At 37.9% G+C, this 17,295-nt stretch overlaps 1 protein-coding gene across 1 annotated transcript in view; it reads left to right on the top strand.

The window, feature by feature from the left end:
• Positions 1 to 17,295, top strand: part of ascc3 (activating signal cointegrator 1 complex subunit 3) — a 407,454-nt gene that overhangs the window by 381,288 nt on the left and 8,871 nt on the right. The window contains exons 28-37 of the mRNA XM_062063751.1: positions 3,373 to 3,518; positions 5,273 to 5,393; positions 5,725 to 5,867; positions 8,007 to 8,144; positions 8,292 to 8,412; positions 11,192 to 11,324; positions 12,193 to 12,318; positions 14,275 to 14,386; positions 14,467 to 14,601; positions 16,223 to 16,447. Of these exons, the coding sequence (XP_061919735.1) occupies positions 3,373 to 3,518; positions 5,273 to 5,393; positions 5,725 to 5,867; positions 8,007 to 8,144; positions 8,292 to 8,412; positions 11,192 to 11,324; positions 12,193 to 12,318; positions 14,275 to 14,386; positions 14,467 to 14,601; positions 16,223 to 16,447 (1,400 nt within the window). The remainder of the gene's footprint in view (positions 1 to 3,372; positions 3,519 to 5,272; positions 5,394 to 5,724; positions 5,868 to 8,006; positions 8,145 to 8,291; positions 8,413 to 11,191; positions 11,325 to 12,192; positions 12,319 to 14,274; positions 14,387 to 14,466; positions 14,602 to 16,222; positions 16,448 to 17,295) is intronic.

Genomic DNA, 17,295 nt, shown 5'->3' on the forward strand with positions numbered 1-17,295 from the left:
ACTACACTGCTAACAATGTAACTCCTGAGGGTCATCTATTGCACCCATAAAGCTCTTTAAAAAAGATCCAAAACCCGCCAACAATACTCCATTTACATGCCGTGACCTGAATATTAACCAGGTATTAGCGATATTAATATTATAAGAGAGAACGCAGAGGACCTACTTTTAGCGACGCCTTGATCACAGCGGTAACTAGCTTTTGTGGCTGTTGAAATACCGAGCCGGAGAGGTGCTGCATCGCCTTTGAGTTGGTGAACGTTTCTGGTGGATTATAAATTATGCCTTTCACTTGTATAGTAGAAGTTTGTGGCCATAAGCAGATAAGTTGGTCAATTTTGAAACTCAATGTATTAATAATATTATATAAAATATATATATTTAATATTCAATTTAGCCCCGAAGACATTGCAAAGAATACACAAAAAGACGCTAGGTTGCGACCACCTTTTTTACCTCAGTGAGGATTATGATTAATTCATCATCTAAACAGTTAACGTTGGTCTTGAGAGTAGACATTGTACAGTGAGTGATTGTTTTATTATGTTCGTAGTTTGTATTTCTTGTTTAGCACCTAGCAATACTGTCACATGATGCTTAGTCTTTTACTAAAGCTGGATCTGCTTATCACTCGACTTCTACTTGTAGCTCATCCGCTCTTTACTCAGGCCCAAAAATATAAGGTTCTTAATCATCATTTGTTCTAAAGTAGTCGTTGTCTCTGATGAAGTCTGCCATTATTATTAATAGTTGTATTTTGTTGAAGGAAATAGCAAATATTGTGTTGCATTCTGTGTCATGAAAGTCCCACTTAAAAACGTTAAATTTTGGTTGATTTTGGCGGTGCCAGTGGACCCAAGCGGTAGTGTTTTGCCTGAAGGAAGATCACATTTCCCATTAGGACCAGCGCATAGCGTCATAAATCATCAGAAAATACTGTCACGTACATACAAACTGACACAATAATACCACGACACTTCAGTATGACTGCTCTTTCCACAGTAGTAACCTACATATTTTACTCTAACTTTGCAGTCATCGTATTGTTTTTTTCCTTATACAGTATACAGTACTTTTGAGTTTGATGCATGGCTGATTGTGTCAGTGTGAAACTGCAAACTATCAAGCTGGTGGCTATTTATTGCTACCACGCAAATTTCAACTTTGGAATTATAATTTTGATTTGAGCATCGAAAGGTACTTACTAGTCCAGCAGGAACGGAGCCAAGGCAGCATCGATCGAAAATCCGTCCTCGTCTTTGAGCTCACGCCAGCGAGTGAAAGCCGGGCCAATGTTGATCCTCGACGGTCCTTTTATCCGGGTAGCTTCTCTTTTTCTTTTTTTGTCTCCATAGACAAAACTTCTAGTTTTGTTGTTGTTTTGCAGCTTCTGCCATGATAGCAGTAATTACACATAGGCGTTCGCATCTTTGCAACAAATGGGAAAAGGGGAAAGTGTAGATGCCGTAAAGCAATCTGCACATTTGTAGTTTTTTGAGTGGCAGGATCCCTGCCACCTTCCTCAAAGTTGCTCAGTGCCATGACAGAGGTGTCATTCAACTAGTTGTAAGTCGACGTATCATCCTAAATGTTATGAAAACATTTTATAAAGGTTGAAAAGTTACTTAGTGCTGCTTTAATGTTCCACTGTAATGCTTAAAATGACAAAAATACTTAAGTATTACATGTTATTATGAAAATACATTACACACATACTAACAGTGTGTATATAAAACGTGGATGGCGGTTTTCGGGTGTGTTTTAAAGTGCTTTCCAGGCGGAATAGATCGAATTCCCATTACCTGCCTTTTTAGCCGTCTACAACAAGCCGTATGTTACAAGTTTAGAATGCATAAAAAAGAGAAAAACATATGTGTTCTTGTCTCACTTAGATATTGTGAATGATGGGCAAAATTCCCCCCAAAAAGTGCATTTCCCCTTTAATATCTTTTATTACCAGAAACAACACAATAAAATATTTGTATGCCGAGTCAGTTAAGCTTTCAATAATAATTGTGAATTTACATCACAAACTATGATGTTATCAGTCTATACTGTATATTGCTAAGGGTTTTTTCCCCCTAAATTGCCACTATATATGTGGCGGTGGGGGTGTGATATGACATCACCATATATATGACGATATGATCATTTTGATTGGCAATGATGCATACATTTTCTTTAAAGAGGCTAAACAAAGGTTTTATTCATTTAAAAATAAATGTGTTACAGTACTAAGTATTAGTAATAAAAAACTATTCTCAGGGCATTCAATCAATCACAACTGGATTGTTTGGTTTGTCTTAGAAGACGTTTGCCTCTCATTCGAGTAGGCTTCATCAGTTAATGGTCATAGACTTATTAGATTAGTCAGATCTAATCTAGCGGTTGGTGCCAGAACCTCAGTAGGCTTCATCAGTCCATGCTCATAGATGGGGGGGTTTAGTGCGGACACGACGCAGTCCAATAGTTGTCCAAAGACACACACTTTGGACACAGCTGCAGCTCTCTTGCAAAAGAGGACATGAGTCTTAATGTACAAAAGTTGAGATAGTATGCATTTTGGCGTCTTACCTGCCAGTGACGCCCATAAAGCCCTAGCAGAGCCGAACCCACAAGACAGCTTACCTCGACACAGAAGGCCCTGACTCACAACACGTCTCTGCAAGCACCCAGGCGCATAAAGTGCCGCCATTCAAACCGCCATGCAGCACGCGCTAACATCGTCATGCCACAATTCACACTCACATTCATCCCTTAGAACAATTGACAGTCTCCAATAGACCTAACGTGATGTTTTTGGAATGTGGGAGGAAACTGGAGTACACGGAGAAAACCCCACACGCACGTAGAAAACATGCACACGCCTACAACGATGCCCAAACGGAGGTTTGAAGATGCACACGCCGTAAAGTGTGACATTATTATGGGTAATAATGTCAAAATGAGGGTAGTTTATACATGCTTGAACGAGAAATTTAACTTGAAATACCTTTTTCTCTTTAACTTTCTCCCCTTACTTTTGCTGAGTGTCAGGTGCGCAACCAGCTGCTGGGCTGCTAAAAAGCGATTCACATGCACATTTTTTGTTGTTGTTTTTTCTAAATAAATCATAGAGGGAAATTGTTATTATATTTAAGAGTTTTTTCCAAACTTAATTTGGCCAAGAGTATGTAAATATTAGACTATATATAGTAGATATCATTGAAATGTGTTTTGTGTAATGAAAAAAAAAGTAATGTAAAAAAAATTAAAAAAAACTTTTTTTCAGTGAGTGGCGGCATTTATTTAGCAAGAAAGCGCCACGATCTGTTACATGTAAGGGAAATCCTGTTGCTACCATTATAATGAGTGTGTTTTATGTGATTCCAGGGGAAGATAGAGGTCCTGTGTTGGAAGTCATCGTCTCCAGGACCAACTTCATCTCCTCCCACACCTCTAAAACTGTTCGAGTAGTTGGTTTGTCTACTGCTCTGGCTAACGCTCGAGACCTTGCTGACTGGCTGGGAATCGTTCAGGTTAGCAGCTTTGACAAATTTCTATTGTACCCTATAGGGTTGGGTATCGTTTGAATTTGAACGATTCCGATTCCTGACGATTCTCGATTCCGATTCTTTTAAGAGGCCGGGTCAAAAAAAAGTTTAGGATATTTTAAATGAGCTAGCTAACCTACAGTCTTTCTGAATGAAATAGTCTGACATTCTCCATCAATTTTAATTCTATTAACTTTTTATGAACTTTACTATAAATTCCTCACAGGGCTGTTTCAACTAGAATATAAATATCAAATCTATGAACTTGAATATAAATATCATACATTATGAATACATTTTCCCAGGGGTACACTTTCCTCAAGAGAGCTTTATTTTTGAAAACCTCATGAAAACACATTTACACATAAGTGTATGATGCTGCAGGAAACCTCATGAAAACACATTTACACACACAAGTGTATGATGCTGCAGGTACTTAAAAATGTTACCGTGCTCCCACTGATGGGCTAACCTGGTGCAGAAAAGCAAATAAACAATAAGAAACAACTTGCAAAACCCAGTCCAGATTAGCAGCAGGTACAGTATAAAATCAGAGACAGTTCTTGTTTAGGAAAATGACCATATCCGCCTTCTCAGGCAGGATGCGTGAGCGTTCTGGACAGATAGTGTCTCCTGCTGTGGAAAATACACGTTCACTGGGTGTGGAAGAAGCTTGAACGCATAAATATGAGAAAGCGAGATCTGACAGCAAAGGATAAGTCTTTTGTTGGTTCCACCGGACCACCACCATGTAGCAAGGTCGTCAGACATAAGTATCGGTGGAACATCCTGGTACATCTGCAGCTCTCTCTCCACTCGTTTCTTGATGGACATGGAGCTCTGTTATTTCGCGGTTATTTCATTTTTTTTTATAAAGTAAAGCCACACTTTCGACCGCCGACGCCCGCTATCCATGCTTGAGCTTGACTGACTCGCTCGGCTATGCTAACACTTCCGGCGGTGGGCGTTCTTCGTTGGTGTTCAGCGGCTTCTTCTTCCGGTTCGGCGGATATTTTTTTTTCCGGTCGGCTGACTGGGTATCGAAAATAGGAATCGAAATTTAAACTTTTGAACGATTCCCGGGAGAATCGGAAAGTTAGTCCCGGTTCCAATCGATACTCGATACCCAACCCTAGTACCCTAAGTATGTAAACATTGCTTTTTTTAGATTACCTTGATGTATATTCACAGACATCATTGCGAGAGACTGACAATCTATACATTAGGTGGCAGTACTGTAAAACACCTATTAGCATGAATGTGCATCATTCTAACTTTTGCCTCTACTTTTAGGTAGTTTTTATATTTATTTACTCACACATTTTTTGTATAATTGCTTAATTAATTAGTGCAGCCAAAGAAGTGACAGACTGAGCAAGTTCTCTGCCATCATTTATCTGCTTTACTTTCTACGTTTCGTACTGGGCTCCTTGATTTGTAACTCAGCAATTCATTATGAGGGCTTTTAAGACATCTCCATGCACATAAACGGATAAACCACACTGTTTACAGCATCTTTAATCACACTTTGATTTCAATGCTGGTAATATGAATTGAATATTGTAAACATAACAGAGCTTTGACACTGTAGCAGCAGTCTGGCTTCAGTTGCTCACTGACAATGACAGAAAACTTACATTTTCACCAGATGGGGCTGAGAAGTGCCAGCTGCTCACATTATACTTTCTGTTTTCCCTTTTTTCTTCCCTCCGCACCCCTTCTTCTCTTGTGTTCGACAGGTCGGTTTGTTTAACTTCCGACCTTCTGTTCGCCCTGTACCACTGGAAGTTCACATCCATGGATTTCCGGGACAGCACTACTGCCCTCGCATGGCCACCATGAACAAACCAACCTTCCAAGGTGCACTACAGTTTTGAAACCATGCATACAATATTTCATCTGAGATCTAATCATAATCGTATTAAAATAAAACATGACTGAAATTCAGTACCAGCAATGTACTGTATTAGAGGAGGATTTTCCATAGTGTGGATGTAGTTGAACTTCACTTAGCTCTTGTCATGTTGTTAATTTGAGCACCAACTAGTTGCGACTGACTCAACAGCACCTTTGCTGGTTGCAACAATGTACTGCCCATACTTTAGCCTCAAAGAAGTAACACAACACATACAGGTACCGGTATATTGCAAAACATAACCTAGACATATGCTATGTTTGCGTATCTTCACAGCAATACGTACCCACTCTCCTGCTAAGCCAGTGCTGATCTTTGTCTCATCCCGACGTCAAACTCGACTGACAGCCCTGGACCTCATTGCATACTTGGCAACTGAAGACAACCCCAAACAATGGCTACATCAGGATGAGAGAGAAGTACTGTCTACAATACATTGATCAGTGATACCACAGCTCATCCATGCATGCCTTTTTTAGTTACTGTATTTTCCAGGCTATAGAGCGCCCTGGTATTTAAGCCGCAACCAAAAAATTTCAGAATAAATAAATGCTTTTACATATATTAGCCACACCGGACTATAAACACCATACGAAATATACGATACGAAATATTTTGTAAAAGTTTATATACATACCCTAATTGTTTCCAAATGGTGTCTGTCACTCTGCAGTAAAACGGCTGATCAAACAAAACAGAAGTCATCAATATGAACCCGTTAGCTGCGGAAGCTAGCTCTCCAATCAGCTAAACAGACTCAACTCCACAGTGATCTCTTGGTAAATTTACGAAACTGAAAATACAAAAAAATGCTATTTTAATTTATAATACTAACACAGACACCTGTAAACGTCTGCTGGCTTGATAACATTACAATAGCTCGTACAAATATGCATGAAAATTACTGCAGACATCACAAATGGGTTGGTTTAGTAAGTATGAATTGTTTTAGTTATATTGTAAAATGTATTTACACTTGGCAAGATGAATGAAGAATCATCTTGAGCGGAAATGCTATGGACAAATAGACAAAACTGGACGTATACTTCCGGTTCAAGGCACGAAACAGGAAGTACATTTTCAACCCGCAGCACCTGCAATGAGCGAACTCGTCCGAAAGTTGGCGCCATAGCACAAACAATAACACACATTTTCAGTGTCTCTGTTAGTGTTATATGAAAACTATTAGTTGAATACAAAATATTATGGCCTTTAGAGAATAAGAATACATAAATTATCCACACCCTTTTATAAACCACAGGATGAAAACTATGTGTTGAATACAAAATATTATGGCCGTTAGCATTGTTTTCGGAACTTATAATTTTAGTGCATCATGATAAAAAATTGTGATGGAAGTGGTTTCTGCTGACAGGCCAATTGGTGTTAGGGTTGTGCTTTTCCATTTTACACACAGTCATCTGGGCTCGGGGCTTGTATGAATGCTTAGTTTGTTTGCCTAACAGCTTACTCAGAAAAAACCTAAAGACATGAGTAGCGGCCAGATGCCAGACATTGCAAAGTTTCCAATAATGTACTCAGAGACGTATTCTGAAGATTTGGAATGAAACCTATTTGGCACAACTATGTATGTGTTATCTTAAAACTGAGCCAGCAACATAAAATGTATCCACATTAAATTACACTGACTGACACCAGCAAAATAACTTGTGTGTAGGGATGGGTACCAAATGATGTACTTTGATAGGCAAAAGTTTGTCTGTACTACCGGTTGTTTGTTTAAAATCAAAAAGTGTCTTATTTTGATACCTTTGTTGCACTTGACGTCACCTCCGGTTTGCAGAATCGGATTAGACTAAATCGGACTGCCTCTAGGTAGTAATCTTAGAATTTTCCATGCCAACAAATCAAGTATGCGTGAGAGAAAACATTCGAACATACAGCAAGACTCCACTTAATGCTAATTTACATTAGAATTGCCGTAGACATGCTACTGATTAGCATTAGAGATTTTACATGGTAATTTCAACACCTCCAAATTTAGTACTGAAAACTGCAACTAAGATGCACGAAACAATCGAACAGCTGGTGTGTAATAAGTATAATACTTACAGTATAAACTCTTGTAGGGCGCAACAAAAGACGAGATTCAGCGTAATGGCAAGACTCCTCCCTGAATAGGCAACACAAGTTAGCCTATACAGTACTGCCATCCAACATCTTGAAATTGCAATTGCAGGCAAAATCTGTTATGTAATAATGAGAGTCAGAAGTGTAAGAAAACAATATGTAACAACTGGACAGCACAGTTATGCTTATCAGTTCACTGTAAAATGTTAAAGGAAAAAAATCATTTCACCATAAAACAAATGAACATTTATCAGCACATGAACACACACAAAAGTACCGAAAATTGGAACGGTTGAGATCCGCTATCTGGGAATCGGTACTGTATCGATTCACATGTGAATAGTACCCACACCTACTTGTGTGTGAGCTTTCTGTGTATGAAATCGTTCTTGTCTCCCAGCATTGTCTTCGCTATTCATGGTTTCACCTTGGCTTTCAGTTATTTTTTATTGGATTTGTTTCTTTAGATTGAGGACATCATCGCCACAGTACGAGATTCTAACTTGAAGCTAACTCTGGCCTTTGGAATCGGGATGCACCACGCTGGCTTGCACGAGCGAGACAGGAGGACCGTGGAGGAACTGTTTGTCAACTGCAAGATCCAGGTACAACCTTACTGTGTTTGCGCCAGGTTTGATTTTAAAAACTCAAGCACAAAGTGATTTTTTTGTTTTTACTGTTGTATAGTATATTTATTTGTTAAGTGTTCACTATTGTCTTTGAATCTCAGTACTAATCCTGTCTTTTTTCAGGTTTTGATTGCAACAAGCACTCTGGCTTGGGGAGTAAACTTTCCTGCTCATCTGGTGGTTGTTAAAGGAACTGAATACTACGATGGAAAAACAAGACGATACGTGGACTACCCCATAACAGGTTTGCGCAGCTTAAAGGCCTACTGAAATGAATTTTTTTTATTTAAACGGGGATAGCAGATCTATTCCATGTGTCATACTTGATCATTTCGCGATATTGCCATATTTTTGCTGAAAGGATTTAGTATAGAACAACGACGATAAAGATTGCAACTTTTGGTATCTGATAAAAAAAAGGCTTGCACCTACCGGAAGTAGCGTGACGTAGTCAGTTGAACATATACGCAAAGTTCCCTATTGTTTACAATGATGGCCGCATGAAGTGAGAGAGATTCGGACCGAGAAAGCGACAATTTCCCCATTAATTTGAGCGAGGATGAAAGATTTGTGGATGAGTAAAGTGCAAGTGAAGGACTAGTGGGGAGTTGAAGCTATTCAGATAGGGAAGATGCTGTGAGAGCCGGGGGTGACCTGATATTCAGCTGGGAATGACTACAACAGTAAATAAACACAAGACATATATATACTCTATTAGCCACAACACAACCAGGCTTATATTTAATATGCCACAAATTAATCCTGCATAAAAACACCTGCGTGTTTGTTATGCTAGCTCCTAGCTCCTCTGCTAGCTCCTAGCTCCATAGAACACGCCAATACAATTCAAACACCTGATCAACACACACAATCACTCAGCCCAAAAGACCGTTTACCTAACCCAAGGTTCATAAAGCTTATATATTTTTAAAAAGTTACGTACGTGACGCGCACATACGGTCAAGTTATCGAATGTTTAGCAGCCAAGGCTGCATACTCACGGTACCTGATATTCAGCTGGGAATGACTACAACAGTAAATAAACACAAGACATATATATACTCTATTAGCCACAACACAACCAGGCTTATATTTAATATGCCACAAATTAATCCTGCATAATAACACCTGCGTGTTTGTTATGCTAGCTCCTAGCTCCTCTGCTAGCTCCTAGCTCCATAGAACACGCCAATACAATTCAAACACCTGATCAACACACACAATCACTCAGCCCAAAAGACCGTTCACCTAACCCAAGGTTCATAAAGCTTATATATTTTTAAAAAGTTACGTACGTGACGCGCACGTACGGTACGGTACGTGTTATGCTAGCTCCTAGCTCCTCTGCTAGCTCCTAGCTCCATAGAACACGCCAATACAATTCAAACACATGATCAACACACACAATCACTCAGCCCAAAAGACCGTTCACCTAACCCAAGGTTCATAAAGCTTATATATTTTAAAAAAGTTACGTACATACGCAAAAAAAAGCCAAAGCTGCATACTCACAGTAGCACGTCTGCGTCTTTGTCATCCAAATCAAAGTAATCCTGGTAAGAGTCTGTGTTGTCCCAGTTCTCTACAGGCGTCTGTGTATCCAAATCAAAAGTCCTCCTGGTTAGAGTCTCTGTTATCCGAGTTCTTCCATCTTGACTGCATCTTTCGGGAATGTAAACAAAGAAGCGCCGGCTGTGTACTGTTGTGGCTGACTACGTTCGAAAAATACGTCCATTTCGCACCGACAACTTTCTTCTTTGCTTGCTCGGCTTCCTTCTCCATAATGCAATGAACATGATTGAAACAGATTCACGAACACAGATGTCCAGAATACTGTGGAATTATGAAATGAAAACAGAGCTTTTTCGTATCGGCTTCAATGTGGAAGGCATACCCGTGTTCGCCGGGCTACGTCACACGCATACGTCATCCTCAGAGGCGTTTCGAACCGGAAGTTTAGCGGCAAATTTAAAATGTCACTTTATAAGTTAACCCGGCCGTATTGGCATGTGTTATAATGTTAAGATTTCATCATTGATATATAAACTATCAGACTGCGTGGTCGGTAGTAGTGGGTTTCAGTAGGCCTTTAAGTTTGTCATCCTTGTATATTAGACTTCGACTTAGACTTCCTTTATTGTCATTCAAATTTCAACTTTACAGTACAACTAGGAACAACATTTTGTTGAATTAGCTTGTGGTAGTGCGGGATAAAAGAGCAATAAGGTGCAAAGTGTTTGCATTTACAAAAGAAGGTGCAGATATAAATAGATAGATTACTGTACAGATAAATATGATTGCATATGCATCCACGTTTACGGATGTATGGTATATTGTCTTTATAGTCCAGCGAGTTAATACATTTTTGGGGGGGAATTGAGGGGATTATTATTATTATTATTATTACACCTGTGTACAGGTGCTATTAAAGGTTCACACCCCTGTTTTATAAAGTTGTTTAAGTTCTTAAATGTTTCACGTAAAAAAGAAGGATATGATTGGCCGAGATTTATGCTACATATATTTACTGCAGCCGCAGTACATTGACAATATTATAGTCTTGAATACTGTATAATCTTATACACTTAATATTGGCAGTGCTCTGCCACATGCAACTTCCAACAATGACCCTGACTATATTTGCGTAGGTAGCAGAGTTCCAAGTCAAAGGTCCACCTGTTCTGCTTTAGCACTGTGCCACACACTTCCAGTCTAAAGTTGAAGATATCTATCGAAGCAGGAACCCTTATGGTTTCAAATGATATAGTGTGAGGACATTTAGATTTGACTGATTCTTTTGTTGTTGTCAATTAAACTACGTCTATTATACCTGTCCTGTAAATCAGGGGACAGTGCTCCATTCTTGCTGTCAGATCTGACAGCTGACATGGCAGTGGAATGTATTACAAATGTATTAAACCAGTGTTTATCTTCATAAAATGTTTTATTTGGAAGCAATAAATTCCTGTACTGTATGTATGGAGTCAGACTGTAGACCTGAGGTGTTTCTATTTTTTGTTTAGATGTTTTGCAGATGATGGGCCGAGCAGGTCGCCCTCAGTTTGATGACCAGGGCAAAGCAGTTATTCTTGTCCATGACATCAAAAAAGATTTCTACAAGAAATTTCTTTATGAGCCTTTCCCAGTGGAGTCCAGGTGAGTAATCTTGAATTTTTACAGTTCATCTTGGCAAGGGATTTTCTTGTCCAGTGTTTCTCAAATAGTGAGTTTGGAAGCCCTGGGGCATCGCGAGCGGCAGGGAAGATTGTTTTTTTTATTTACTACACTCTGGTATTTAAACGCGATACACAAACCTGCAGCTAGGGGGCAGCAGTATTCAATCTAAACAAGAGGCTCCCTGTTTCTGTTGTAGTTAGTACACAGTAATAGACAAGCACAGAGGATGTGAAGAGATGGTTTGTGGATTGTTGTTCTTGTAATTGAGCTAATGTGATAAAATATTTCCCTTGGGGGATCAATAGTTTGTCGAAGTCTAAAAGAAATTTTTTTTATAGGAATGAAAAGAAAAAAGTATTCCTTGGCGGAATATATAAAAAACTTAACTTGTTACAGGTAGATAAATGATTATTATCAAGTTTTCAATAGTAATTCAAATCAGATGGGTCACAGAAAAAACATTCTGTCCCTCTTGGGCGTCATGAAAATAATTGAGATGAACTGCCAAACACTCATAATATTTGGGCTGTTTAAATTCGTATTAATCTGCACTTCTCTTTAGTAATGTGAGTAAAGGAGGTAAGAATAATACATTTATGTACAACATTGTATATTATTTGAACATGCAGTTTGTCAAGTATTTGTTAAAAAGACTGGGTTTTTTCATAACAAATATTGATGTAATTGATAAAACCACCTCCTTACGGCTCATAACTTTTTCATTTTGGGATTAGGTAAATCTTAATGTGAGGCTTTGATTTTCAAATTATGGTATCTGCACTATATAGATTATATGAACGAGGCTTACTGTGAAAGGTAGCAATTAATGTATTGTTGTTTTCTGTAGCCTCCTCAGTGTGTTGTCAGACCACCTGAATGCTGAGATTGCTGCTGGAACCATTTTGTCAAAGCAGGATGCAATGGACTACATCACCTGGACGTACTTTTTCAGACGATTGGTGATGAACCCCAGGTTAGGATCTGATACATACATCACACACTGTTTGCAACAGCCACCACTGTTCCTCACAAAATTAAAATCAAATAATTACTACTAAACTCATGCGCTGCCCTTGCCGCTTATTACAAACTGCTGATCATCGCTGCCTGTTTGCAATACATTTCTAGTTGTTTTGCCAACCATTATTCCCACCCTCACCATATTGTATATTTGATTGACTATATATTTTGGGCTTTATTTCCTCTTTAATTGTAATACATGATGTATTTGCATCATGTTAACTCATTTAGCCTTTTATTTCGAATGTATAGATCCCCCAACCTAATCGATATCTTAACTTGGTTGCTTTGATTCCCCTTGAATGACACAAAGACTGTGTTTTCCCACGTGGTTAGCGGTATCCACCGGCCCACTCAAGAAAGTCAAGTAAATTGTATTTTCTGTCGTGCTAAAATCCTCGCAGAGGGAATTTCCCCATAATTATCATAGGAATGGAGTCTTGACTTTGTCCTTTTGTTCAACTAAAGAAATAGCCTTATATATATCATATTTACATGACAGTATCTAATATCTGTCTTTGTACAGTTTTACAATTCTCTATCGTGCACGGTAAAGCATGCTCCAACAGACGTTTTCAATATACACTTTAAACAATTGTTCAGTTTTATTTAGTGAAGTTTCAGTTCCCCAATATATAGCTGACATTACTTATATCACTTAGAAGTATGCTGCATTTTTATTCAAGTTGTAAAGTGAGGTGTGGTTGCGAGAATATCCTTTATTTCATTTATGGATCTTTATTCATGTGTCTATATTTTGAAACTTCTGATGAAATAATAAATAAATAAAGGAGCATGTGCGATCAAAATAAATAGAGTGATTAATATGCATTTATACGTGATTATTGCGATAATTTTTTTGTGTTAAATCACATGCATTGACGTAGTTGACAGCCCTATTTGTAACCCTATTTCTAACGAGTACAAACGTTTTTTTCTTTCCTTTGTAACTGAGCTACTGTGTGGAACAATTTCCCTTGTGGATCAATAACGTTTGTCTAAGTTAATCACACTGCTTAATGACAATTGAAAAATTTGTTGTTTGTATTTGTCATGAGCCTTCGTGACAGTTTTTGGATGTGATGTTTGTCCTGTGCATGGTGTTATTTATTTTCTAGCGCTATTTCTTGTTTCCACTTCCTGTGTGCTTTCATTTCCTGTCACTGCACCTCTGGCCTAAGTGATGTCTCCCTCACCTGGTTGGCAATCAGGCTGCTTTATATGCCAGCCCTGTCCTTAGACGGGGATGGATCATTTCATTGTGTAGTGGTTTTCTGCAACCTCTGCTACACTGCTTTGTATCCCTGTGTTGTATTATGTTTTGTGTGCACTTCCTCGCTGCACTGGTTTATTAAAAATACTGATTACCTGCATTCGGGCTGCTGTTCTCTGCATCTTGGGATCACACTGCAAGCAGCGCGTCCCTGCTCTTGACAGGATAGCTTAATTAAAAACAATATATATAAATATAAAAAAAGAATTCATTATATTGACACAAATAAAAAAAAATTGTGAGAATGACATACATAAACATTTCTCAAATGTTTAACTTAAATGTATGTCACTTACTTTCCCAAAACTTGGTAACAGTATTATCTTAAGTCCAGTCAGGGTGTATTTTTGTATTTTTTTTTCACATGCATTGACGTAGTTAACAGCCCTATTTGGACACACTATTTCAAATTCAACTACAAAATAACACTCAATGGTGACTTTGCATTAAGCAGAATGGCTAACTAAAGGGTACATTTACATTTAAAACCTATAAAGGCAATCCGGTAATGAAATAAATTCCCAAATAGTTTACTTTCTACTTAAAATGTGTCCTCCTAATGCCTTATAATCCACACAGTTAATAGTCAGAATATCCAAACTGACTTCGACTGAAAGATTTTCAATCTTTGTTCAGCTATTACAGTTTAGAAGACATCAGCCATGATTCCATTAATAAATTCCTCTCCAACCTGGTGGAAAGGAACCTGCGGGACTTGGAGTGCTCCTACTGCATTGAGATAAAAGAGGTGTGTGCTTTTGTTGATAAATATTAATGTGTTTCATTTTCTGGCTTAAAACTTGACTTGATATGTTTATGATGCTCTAGGACGACCGAGCGATTCAGCCTCTGACTTATGGTCGCATTGGTTCATATTACTACCTGAAGCACCAGACCATCCGCTTGTTTAAAGAAAGACTGAGGGCTGAGCTTGCCATCAAGGATATTCTCTCCATTCTGACAGTGAGTCAACAACTTTTATGTATTTTTTTGTCTTCAAACACCAATATACATGTGATCATCGGGAGAAAAATGTGCGTGCAGCGTTATATCAGTAGAGGGTGTGAAACACCTCTTAAAATGGTTACACATTGTGAGCCCAACACAAAATACTGACAAGAACACTTGTGTCCAATTCATTGCCCTGGGCCTAGATCTGGCCTGCCACATCGTTTTTTATGGTCAGTGAATAATGTGCATCAATAAAGTACTTCATATTTTTTACTTTATGTATTCTTTCAAATTTGACAGAAATAAATTAATGTATTGCATGCAGTTGCATTTTTTTTTACTTTAATATTATCTGATCATGCAACAAACATGCTCTAAACATTTGTTTTTTGTTCAAATAGAAATGCATACTCCAATATATGCATATCACCTTGTCTTATGATTTTGAAGCAAGTTAATCCATCATTTTTATGTAAAAATATAATAATTAAATGCTTAGGGAAATGTGTAATAACATCATGAGGTGATTATTCTTTATATGCATGTATATTCACTGTTACAAACGGCCCTTTTTGGAATTCATAACCAAACAGGAGTTTGACACCCTTGGACTACAACAAACTACGGCCCGCGGGAAGTCCCAAGTTAAAAAAATAAATAAAAAATATATATTTTTATTTTTTTTCATTATTATGTTTTCAAATCAGTCCTTTCTAATCCATTTTCTACCGCTTGTTACTCTCTGTGTCTCCTAGCCGCTCAGGGAAATTGTATACTAAAACTTATACTATAACATCTATAACGTGACTAAATCGCGAGGTGTGTGTATATATATACAGTATATATATATATATATATATATATATATATATATATATATATATATATATATATATATATATATATATATATATATATATATATATATATATATATATATATATATATATATATATATATATATATATATATATATATATATATATTTAGATATATTTGACTCGGGGGCCGAGTCAAAAAGTTTGGGGACCCCTGGACTAAAATATCACCTTCTGTTGTTTTTATTTGTACAAAAAATTGCAAATTTGTGAGGACATTAATGTGCAAGGATCCACTAATCTTTGTTCATCGAATGATTCAGCTGTATGTTTATTCAGTTCATACTTTGTCACTGCAATTACTGCATCGAAACTTTAATTTGTCAAATTGGTTCCTTTGAGAGGGGAGCGATGCCAAGTGTATTACTGTAGCTCTTTAATGGTGTTAAATAGGCTTTACATTCCCTTAGAACGGGGTTGTCCAAACCACGGCCCTCGGGCATCTTCAATTTGGCCTGCGAGACGGTGGCATGGGTTCAATGTCAATAAGCAACTTGCACAAGGCATTTTCATATTAAATGTAAATACACAGGGTACAACAAGTGGCATCATCTTGTGGACAATGTAAGAAACTCAGGCCAGTAACCATGAAAATAACTACCAATGAGACATGATGATCTACGAGCATCACCTGCCATGAGTGTTAGAGTAATTGTGGGAAATAGCATTATTTTCCAACTAAGAATAGGTAAACTAGCGATAATGAGCTGGGAAATAAAAACAAATGTTTGACATGTTCAATGTCTGTCTCTTAGGAGGCAGAAGAGTATGCAGAACTGCCTGTGAGACACAATGAAGACCAACTCAACAGCCAGCTGGCTCAACAGCTCCCCCTGGAGGTCAACCCTCACTCCTATGACAGTGCTCACACAAAGACGCACTTGCTGTTGCAGGCTCACTTTAGCCATGCTCAGTTACCATGCAGCGACTACACAACTGACACCAAGACCGTTCTGGACAATGCCATTCGGATCTGTCAGGTATGTGCGGTCAAATTTAAGTCATATACAATATATCGTTGTGATTCACTCAGATGTCAGAAGAAAATACATAATGATGTCTCTAGTCAGGTCTACTTAGTTCTGAAGCAAAAAAAAATATTTGTCAATGTGATATATGTACAGTATCTGTACAGCAAGAGGATATTTGAGTAAATGTTTTATTATCATTTTTCTACCACATAATATATTGTGAGGATCAGTTGTAAACGAGAATCAATTCTGAATCAAATCGTCACCCTAAGAATCAGAATTTAATCGTGAGTTGTTGTGGGATTCATATCCCTACTAGGGTTGTACGGTCTACCGGTGCTTATTATGTACCGCAGTACTAATGTATTAAAAACGGTACTATACTGCTTTTGAAAAATACAGGTTTTTTTTTTTCATCGACATGATGTGTGCTGTGGTGACAATGCTGGCATACAAGCCGCAGCGCATTTTAGTCAACATACACACATCACTTGCAAGCAGAAACAAAGTAAAGACAGAAGAGGGAGAATGGACGTATTTTGGCTTTAAACCTAACAATTAAGGTGGAGCTATGAATATTAAAGCGCTGCTCAGCAAGCGGTGCTTTAAAACAGTGGTCCCCAACCACCGGGCCGCGGCCCGGTACTGGTCCGTGGATCTTCACTTCCAAGAAATTTAAAAAAATTAAATTAAATTTAAAAAATTATTTTATTTTTTACTTTTTATTAATTCAACATAAAAAACACAAGATACACTTACAATTAGTGCACCAACCCAAAAAACCTCCCTCCCCCATTTACACTCATTCGCACTCATTCGCACAAAATGGTTGTTTCTTTCTGTTATTAATATTTCTG

Source organism: Entelurus aequoreus, linkage group LG11, assembly GCF_033978785.1.
Source record: "Entelurus aequoreus isolate RoL-2023_Sb linkage group LG11, RoL_Eaeq_v1.1, whole genome shotgun sequence".
Taxonomy (NCBI): Eukaryota; Metazoa; Chordata; class Actinopteri; order Syngnathiformes; family Syngnathidae; genus Entelurus; species Entelurus aequoreus.